Source organism: Cimex lectularius, unplaced genomic scaffold (genome assembly GCF_000648675.2).
Source record: "Cimex lectularius strain Harlan isolate CLEC.00 unplaced genomic scaffold, Clec_2.1 scaffold151, whole genome shotgun sequence".
Taxonomy (NCBI): Eukaryota; Metazoa; Arthropoda; class Insecta; order Hemiptera; family Cimicidae; genus Cimex; species Cimex lectularius.
In genome coordinates, this window is record NW_019392786.1 from 1,099,085 (window position 1) to 1,109,136 (window position 10,052).

Here is a 10,052-nt window from a genome sequence, read left to right on the forward strand (position 1 = left end):
GAGAGACAGAAGCACCAATTACACAGGTTTAAATGGGACATCGGTCGAATCTTGCTTCTCTCTGTCTTTCTCTCTCTCTCTCTCTCTCTCTCTCTCTCTCTCTCTCTCTCTCTCTCTCTCTCTCTCTCTCTGTCCTTCCTTTCCTCCCTTCAATCTATCCGTCCTCTCGCTCCGTCTATCTCCTTAATGGCTTTATTGTATCCCTTCTCTCAGACTGCTAAATCCCGACGGGCCTCGTTCAGATAAGGAGAGCTGGGTAAACACTCGATTCCCAGCAGCTAAAAGATACCGTTTATTAACCCGGATTCCCTTGTTCCTTCATTCTACGAGCTAATCCTATTGAGTGGTTGTCTCTATTAGTAAAGCTATTTTCTCTACTTTCTTTAACCAGGTTCTTTCGCATTATACAAAAACTTTAACTTGAGTTATGAGATAAGGAGGGCTTTATGGGAAAAGGTTGTGAAAGGTTGAGGTAACCCTAAATATCTCGATTACAATTGAGAATCAGACTCTGGACAATATGAACCTTTCAGTTCAATTTGACATGTAGAATAGCCTGGGAAAGTATTTTTCGCCAAATTTCTGTGTAGGGTATGCATGTAAAGAGATGACCCGACCAGTTAGGGTTTCTAAGGATAAGCCAATAAGGTCGAAACTTCCGAAATAAACAAATATTTAAACCAAGGAATACTCAGGTTCATTTCCAACTGATCACAAAAATATTTAAACAAATTCTCGTTACTTAGTACAAAAAATTAACAATGATATCATATATTTATTAATATATTACATAAATTTAAATAAATTATTAAAAATTTTTGTCTTGACTTAAACATGTAAAGAGTGTGAAACCTAGATTTTAAAAAACATTAAACTATTTTTTATATATCACTAATGATTAGCTTTAACATAATGTTCAAATTTAATCAAACAATTTAAAAAATTAAATTAATGGAGAGAGTTTTTCGAAGAAAGAAATAAACAATTGCACTCACTACTCTTAACTTAACTAACTTAATTGGTTCACAGGTATTTGGGTACTCGATATTCTACACAGACCGTACCTATACACACTTAACCACTACTCCAATGTTTTTGATATTTCGCTAGTGAGAACCCCCTACCACTCCGCGAATATTTACAAAACTAAAAAGCGTAGAATACTTTGGTGTGTTTGTGGGTACTCAATATTCTGTCACAAACACACATATTATTACGTTTACGCTAATAAATATATTCACTCAAATTAGGAATATTATTTCAACCTATATTTGAAATGGTTCTTTCCATGCGACCGTTCATGGTGATATGCTTGAGGTATCGAATCAATTTCTTATTAGAACCACTAATGTGCCTTAGAAATTGTTTAAAATTCTGGCAGGCCACATCATATTCTTTGCGGTGCTAATTTTTCGTACTGTATTAATATGTGCTTTACAGATACTTGTGCGCCGCATAAAAGGTATACCCGTGGTCTTTCTGGGTGAAGGGATGACCATATGTCAGCCTGGTGTGGCCTATCCCCAGGCGAGTGAACGTGATTCTTTCTTTTTTCCTCATTTCCTCCATGGTCTACGATTTGACCGACGGCGGTTCTGCAGTGGCAGTTTCTAACTTAGGTTTTTTTTCACATCCGCTCGACTCACTGGTGTTTCAGGGCCTGGTCGACTTTTTCATTTCCGCCTATGACCTCCCGGGATCTAAGATAGAACGATTTATTTCACTACTTCCTTTAGTTAATTTATTTTTTCATGTTGTATTACTAACTACTAATTATTCACGTGTAAAATTAATAGATTGTCTTATTTGAATTATTTGCATTTATAAAATGCATTTTAAAAACTATGCTTGCAACTATGTTTTAATATTTTTTGTACCGTGCGCTAAACAATCTCACTAGAGCAGACTATTTTAAAAAATATGTTTATTTACCTTGAACGTTATTAATAAAAATTTCAAAATCCTTATAAACTTTTCAAAATATCGTCAAAGAAACTCAATGGTTTCTTCCATATGGCCCTTCGTCATCATTTTTAGATAAAGTTCAATTCTAATACTAAATTTTGAAGAAATCTCAGAAGAAAAAACGTACAGTAATGGTACATTTTACGACATATTGTACAGGATGACTCTTTTTAATTTAAATAAGACTATGGTTCCTTTTTACAAAAAAACATTCACTAAAATTTAAAATTATAAACAAATGGCCATGAAATGATGAGCTATCTATTTTGTTTAGTTGTAATAAAACGGATTATATGAAAGATTCTTTTATCTTGAATGTATTTATTATTAGCAATTTTTATATGTATTAGCCTGCGTTTCTTGACAAATATCCTTAATAAAAAATTTACGATTCAAACCGTTCTAAATGCGACAGATTTTATTTTTAATCTTCAACTTTAACGTCCAACTGTACAAATGATAATTTCAACAGAAAAAAATTTTTTCGTTACCTGATTCAATTCAGTCAAAGATTCAGAAAATCCTTAAACTATTCATTATTTTAATACAAAAACTAATTTAATAAGTTTAAAATGAAGTGAACTTCACTAAAGCTCTCCGTGGCCATTTTATTTGTAGCCGAGAATCAAATTGATTACACGACATTTGAAAAATGGCAAAAAGGAGGGAAAATTCAAAAGGTGTGGTTGAGATGGGAGGTTGGTGTCTGAGCGGATCGAGATCACGATAGCTCAAGTGGTAGAGCAGCGGCGTATCAAGCCGGAGATCGTGGGTTCGAATCCCGCTCGTGCCATTGACTTTTTTATCTCAACTGAAAACTTTAATTAATTGTAATTGCATCATATATTATAACAAAATAATTGTCCATTGTTATGTTACTTTTATCTAAATAATCATTTATATTTGTCTACAAGAATACTCGATATCAGATGTGAAATAATGACTTTTTCTACAGTGACGTTTTTCTACCTCATCAATATTGCAAAGGTTTGAATCATGGATGAGGTTGAAAGAGGGGAATCATCCAGCAAAATATTTGTTTCGTTGGTGTACAGAAATAGAATATTCTTCTCGCGTACCTTTGTAACCAAAATCTCATAAAAAATGTAATTTCGTAGAAAAGGCAATTAAAAATATTCAAGGAATCGAAAGTTTAACAGAGTTATCGAAATCTTCTTGTTGCCTACAGATGTATAAATTAATATTTAGTATTTAAATCTTTTTAACATGATAAATACGTCAGGTCATACATTTTTCAGGTAATAATCAAAATTCAGAAAAAACAGCTGAAATAATTTCGTAAGGAAATCATTGTTCGACTTTACAAAAACTTTAATTAAACATGGTTTACTCTTAATCACTTTTAAGTTCGCAAAGGAAGCATTGAGTAAACTTTGTTAAAAAGAACTTTATTCCTACCAGATAAGAAAGAAAATTTTATAAAACAACATAGTATAGTAGTGTAGAATTTACAACCAACTAGTGTAAACAGTTAAACAACTTTATGCATAGACAATAAGATAAGGAACAATTTTTCAAACTTAAAGTTCAGCACCACCAGGACATATTTGTTATACTTAGGATGTAATATGAGAAATGATATGTAATACTTTTTGTGTGTGTGTGTGTGTGTGTGAGTGTGTGTGTGTGTGTGTGTGTGTATGTGTGTAATGTCAATACTTTATGTTCTATCATTTTGAAAATATAAAGTAAACTTGTTGTTTCTTTTCTTCTATTTACTTCAATTCTTAAGTTTTCTTTCAGATAATGTTCAATAGTTTTTACAGTTTGTCAAAATATTATTGTTTAGGTTTTTAACAAAAGTATTTATTTATAAATTTTAATTGTTAAACCGTCATGTTTTACTGGTCTGCCCATTCCAGCTGGTCTGGGCTGTCAACCGTTGGTGATGACTGATGGTAGTCTAAAGTAGTTAGAATAGGCAGACCAGTAACATCGTGAAAGCTGCAGTTCAGACCCCACAACAAAACCTATCAATTAAGCGGCATTTGTTCAGATGAACGTTAATGTCATTGAATACATTTTTTAATAAAATATCATCATAGCATAAGAACTGTTTATTCGAAGGTGTAGTAAATAGGACACAGAAATTAATAAATAAAAATAAGTAAAATAATTTATTGACGAAGATCTTACAATTAAACATTGTTGCCAATACCTGGTATGTCCGATCTTGGTTTCTTCTTTCTGCTTTCGGCCAGTACATCCTGAATTTGTTCAAGCGTTTTACCTTTAGTCTCGACCATGTACGTCATTGAGAAAATAGCTCCTACGAGGCAGGACAGGAAGCATATGAGGAAATTTGAATAGACCCCGACGTACTCGGTGAGTGGTAGATAGAGTTTCACGGTGATGGCGGACGCGAGTGATGTCGTGATGCATGCAATTGCCGACGCTTTGGCCTTTATGTTGACGGAAAATAACTCACCTTGGACCAGCTGCGGGATGCAGACAATGCCTATAGAGTAGAACATCCCGTTGATTATGAGAAAAACTAGAGGTAGGACGTTCGTGTTGGAGACATCATAGGCGGCTTGATCTCTCAAATAGAACCAAATGCTCACGGCGAGCATAGCGAGGCCGGCACCGATGCACGAAATCAGAAGAATTATACGGCGACCAAACTTGTCCATGATGAAACTAGAGGAGAACGACATTACAATCCACACTACACAGAGGACGATGAAACTTTGTGTGGCCGTCACAATAGAATCTGGTATCGTAATAGACACATAGGCGAATAGCAGGGTGACACCAGCTCCTCTCTGAACGACCCCTAGTACCTCTACGATGACGAACGCCCTCCTGGAAGCTTTCGTTTTAAAAATATCTGTGAACGAGCCTCTCTTAGCCAGTTGTTCTTTTACCGCCGCGTCCATTTTGTCGAGTTTTTCGTCCGAGCACATACCGGTCAGCCATATAACGCTGCGCCTAGCTTTTTCTTTTTTGCCTTTGAGCAAATAATAATAAGGAGATTCTGGTAGAAAAAGAAAAGCTACGAAAAGTAGTGTCGGAGGGACACCGGATAGGAAAGCCAACGTGTGATAGCTTCCCATTCCAACAAGACTTTCATAAAGAGCGCCGATGTACATGTTCACTCCAAACATGGCTCCCATGGCACCTCTGATGTCAGGATCGACGACTTCTCCGATGAAAACCGGTACGACCGTGTACACGACGCCCGCCCAGAGCCCAGCGAGAAACCTGGCGATGTATAACGTGACGGCAGTCGTGCTGAAGTAGATTATGATCCACGAGGCGATCATGCTCAGCAATGACACGAGGAGCGTGTTCTTCCTCCCTATTAAATCCATCACGAACCCGGCTGGTATAGGGCTAACTACGTTTCCTATAAAAGTTATGGTAACCATCCATGACTGCTCCACGTCCGTGAGATTGAACCCAGCGGTCCCGGATATGATCATTGGTAACGCCGGCGACGGCCATGAGAACCCTTGGCCTGAAGTCATTGAACAGAAGCATGCTGAAGCAAATAAAAAAAAACACTTTTATATCAACTATACTTTCGATAAAAGTAAAAAAAAAAACTACCTAACATTTTTGTCTTTACAGGACATTTAACTCATAGAACCTGCCACCCTTTGTATTTTACTAGTATTTTTAATTAAAAAACAGTATTAAGCAGAAACAAGCAGGCTACAAATTTGGTTGTAAAAAAATTTCTTCCCAGGAAAAATTAGAACGCTTTTATATTCATTATAAAACATTGTTTTCTCATTTATCATATTACGTAATATTTTGAACAAAAGTTTTAGATTGAATAAAATTAAAAGATTATTTTGATTCGGCTAGAAGTCACGATTTCATTTCTACATTGTGATAATCTCTGATTATAGATATTAAATAGCAAGTTGTCGATTTATATTGTTATTTTATGACAAATTTTCTTTTTATCTTTGTCTAGGATTGGAAGGAAATAGTAATAGCAAGATAATTATGACGATCGAACTATATACATTTTACTTAAGTTTACTTTTAATTTTATTTATCTTATATATCTTATATATCTTAATATTGTTCTATGAGTTGATAACTTTAATATTCAAACCTGACAGAAAATTTAAAAAGAATCCATCAACACTACATAAGAACAAACAGTAAAAGGATGGGTCTAGCATGAAGAAAAACGTTATCACAAGAACATATAAACATTACTTTGGCTTAATATATCTGTTTTCTATTTTATTGTTGGTACAATTCCGCACATTTTATTGTTTAGATCTTTAGTAGCCTTATATAATGAAATTTTTGTATTTTAATTTTATATAATGAAATTTAGTAGGCTTTATATGTTTTTGTTTCATCATTACCATTCACTGTATTTACGTTGTAAAATACGTTTGCCTTTTCTTTCCAAATAACAACGTTTACAAGCTTTTTGAGTGTTTGTATTTGCAAAAATTGTTTTTTTAAATATTTTAAATTGGTTTTATGAAAACAATAATCACATAGGTTAAAAAATCTACATTTCAAATTTGTAATGGCATTCAACTTTTGTTTACACATGTAATTATACGAATTTTGCTTTTTCTTTCTTGACAACATTGCTTATCAACTTTTTTTGAGCATTGCATTTGAATTTTTTTTTTTAAACCTTGCAAATTATTTTTATAACAGCACTGATCACTTAGGCTAAAAACTATTCTTACCGAATTCCATTCGGCTTTTGTTTGTGTGGGTGCTTATAACAATTTTGATTTTTATTTCGTCATATGTCTGTCTATAAGCTACAGTTTTATCTCATCACTTACTCAACATAAAGCATAATCCATTACAGTTCGTGGCCCGATTGACGAATTAATTTTTTTCAATTAATTAATATTTATGAAAGGTATTAGTTGAGATAAAAAAGTCAGCGTCACGAGCGGGATTCGAACCCACGATCTTCGGCTAAATACGCCGCTGCTCTACCACTTGAGCTATTGTGACTTCGATCCACTCATTATAATAACATAAAAGTACTTTGCTACGTTTATTTCTTCTTTGGAGTTATCTGATGAGACACACAAATGACCCAAACCAAAGATAGAATGCTTACAGAAAATCATTATAATAGAGCTATAACCTCACCTCTCGAATTTTCCCTCCTTGACCACTCGTCCACTGATTTATCTCAACCAATACCTTTCATAAAGATTAATTAATTGAAAAAAGTTAATTGGTCAATTGGGCCACGAACTGTAATGGATTTAATAATTAAACTGGAGGAAATCTTCACGAAAGCTCTCCGTGGCCATTTCATTTGTCGCCGAGAATCAGATAGATTACACGACATTTAAAAACTGGCAAAAAGGAGGGAAAATTCAAAAGGTGGGGTTGAGATGGGAAGTTTGTGTCCGAGTGGATCGAAGTCACGATAGCTCAAGTTGTAGAGCAGCGGTGTATCAAGCCGAAGATCGTGGGTTCGAATCCCGCTCGTGCCATTGACTTTTTCGTCTCAACCAATACCTTTCATAAAGATTAATTAATTGAATAAAGCATAATTGTGATTTTGATAATGTACAAATATTGGCAAAATAATCGAATGAAAGCACACTATATATTCTCCAAAATATTTATATTAATATGAAAAATAATATTGTTAACATGCAAAAAGACTCAAAAAAATTAGTGAGCTTTACGTTATATTTATGTACCAAACGAATAATACAATCATACTGTAATTAACTTATTTCTTTTTGAACGTTAATTTTTCATCTCAACTAAAAACCTTAATTAATTGTAATGTATTAATTGGTCAAGCGGACCACGAAATTAGTGAAGTTAATAATAGTTAATTTTAAGTCTTATTTAAATCTTAACTGGCAAAAAGGAGGGAAAATTCAAAAGGTGGGGTTGAGATGGGAAGTTTGTGTCCGATACTAATCGATAAGGTGAATTTACTGTAAATTATTTATTGTTTATTTAAAAATTAGTTGTCCAGTGAATAAATTAAGAATCTATATAAACTGAGTGCGCTGTGTGATTATTTTCTATTAAGGATCACTTAATCTCTATGGAAACAACAAACAGTGAATGAGTATGCTCCGAGCTCCAACAAGGTACGGTTTAATTGCAATTTATAGGAGAATAAAATTGTTTATGGTGATTTTTACAGTTGTAATTTACAGATATGTTTTTATTACGAACAATTGTCTGTTTTTTGTTTATAGCCTTTATCAGCCATCGGCAGTGCTCCCGAAATGAAGGTAGGTAATAAAAAATAAAACAAAGAGGTTGTAAAGTTCAATAAATACCCCATCACATGATAATAATTGTTTGATTGTGTGTGAGTGAGAGAGAGCGAGATATACATATATATATATATATTATATATATATATATATACATGTCTCGTATGATGTATATCTACACCTATACATATATATATATATATATATATATATATATATATACACATCTCTCTCTCTCGCTCTCTCTCTCTCTCTCCCTTTCTCTCTCTCTCTCTCACATCTCGCTCACGCACACACACACACACACACACTCACATCCATTGTATTATTTACACACATTTTATTGGATAGTAGCAAAATGATTAGATTAAAAGTTTGGAGCGTTTATCTACTATGTTTTCATCTACCGGAGTGGAATGTTTGTAAAAAAAATTAAAACAACAATATATATCCCCGTTGTTTATGAACAAAAACACCACCCTGAACATTAACTAATAATTTATAATATTTTATTAAAAGCCTAATTTTCAATTACAGGTTTGCCGTAAGTGTATTTGCCTTCGACTATGGACAACATCCCTGATTGTCAAATAACTTAATTACAAGCATATGAAATAACCGTACCGTTTATTTGGAATGAGTGTAAGGACTGGCTTCATTAAATAAATATTTGTTTCTAACCATTTATGTGAAGGAAGTTAATATATTTTATTGTAGCTGAACCATCTATCTGATCGCTAAGTTATTGCCATAGCCCAATATAAAAAAAAAATTGTTTGTTTAAAAAATCTCAACTTTCAAATAATAGATTTTTTAAAAGAAATAATATTAAATTATACTATTCCAGTCGTTGTAGATATAGAAGCAGTAAATGTATTGTTAATGTACGTACCTGTTATTGCCACTATCCATTGTCCGAGTTTACCAGGTTTGCAGATCTTGTAGAGCATGTTCTCACGGCGGGTTCGAAGAAGCCGGCAACCAAATGGAAGAAAGAATAAAAATCGACACATACAATTTATTGCTGGCCATTTCTACAGTTTGAAAAATAAAAGATAAGACAGTTACGTAATATGAGCGTTATGAATTACGTAAACGTCATTTACATGTACCAGACATTAACCATCTCGTTCCTTTTATACTGACTCGTCTCTTCACAATTAATGCCTGGCTTGGATTTGCCCACTTGAAATGATTTTTTTTTTACTTTCATTTACGTGTTAAACGACATGTTAAGATTTCATAAACCATTGCAAAAACGTCTGTCTACCTTCTCGTTGTAACTTTTCTACAGTGAGTTTTCAAATAAGCACGAAATGTCCATCAAATAACAAAAAATATAAATTACATTATTTATTTTGAAATTGTAACTTTCCACTTAAACAATTTTTATTAAACACTAGTAAAACTACTCAACATATCAAAATTTAATTACTGAATTAATTGAAGTTATTGATAGAATTAATGTCTCAAAAATACAAAAAAAATATTTTCCGTTAGAATAAAAATATATCAATGTCGAACATTGTTTTTTAATTATCCATGCAATGGTGGAATTGAAGACAATTAGTCGTCCTTTTTACACATTAAAAACATAAGATTATCACATATACAAAATACTTATTATTGAATTAATTGGATTGATAAAAATTACCAAGATAAACTACTTGAGTCCGTAATAGCCCGTTAAAACTATTAATAATAAAAATAAATACCTTAAAAATTGGAATTTCAGTGTCGTTGTTCGTTTTGTTGTCATTATCCTTTAATTAAAATCCGATGGATTTATTACCCTAGAGCGGGATAAAAGAACATTGTCTAGTTGTGATACGAACTGACAGTTGTAGCTGTGGAGCATCTAGAGTAGAAATA

At 33.1% G+C, this 10,052-nt stretch overlaps 1 protein-coding gene and 1 long non-coding RNA gene across 2 annotated transcripts; one reads left to right on the forward strand and one right to left on the reverse strand.

The window, feature by feature from the left end:
- Window positions 1-4,076: 4,076 nt before the first annotated feature.
- LOC106662596 (facilitated trehalose transporter Tret1-like) lies at window positions 4,077-9,203 on the reverse strand. Its single transcript, XM_014386794.2, has 2 exons — window positions 9,073-9,203; window positions 4,077-5,470 (listed from the first exon to the last, which is right to left on the reverse strand). Exons 1-2 carry the CDS (start codon window positions 9,191-9,193, stop codon window positions 4,125-4,127), a joined length of 1,467 nt encoding a protein of 488 aa, XP_014242280.1. The 5' UTR covers window positions 9,194-9,203; the 3' UTR covers window positions 4,077-4,124.
- LOC112127236 lies at window positions 7,856-9,063 on the forward strand. Its single transcript, XR_002910472.1, has 3 exons — window positions 7,856-8,048; window positions 8,160-8,195; window positions 8,718-9,063. It is a non-coding gene; the product is annotated as an uncharacterized LOC112127236 (long non-coding RNA).
- Window positions 9,204-10,052: the final 849 nt, after the last annotated feature.

What these genes read in the sequence shown, in the direction of transcription:
- LOC106662596 (XM_014386794.2), bottom strand. Translation starts at nt 9,193, where the DNA reads ATGTGTCGATTTTTATTCTTTCTTCCATTTGGTTGCCGGCTTCTTCGA. An exon ending in ATGGATAGTGGCAATAACAG is followed by an intron (nt 5,471 to 9,072) that starts GTACGTACATTA and finishes TATTTGCTTCAG; the next exon opens with CATGCTTCTGTTCAATGACT.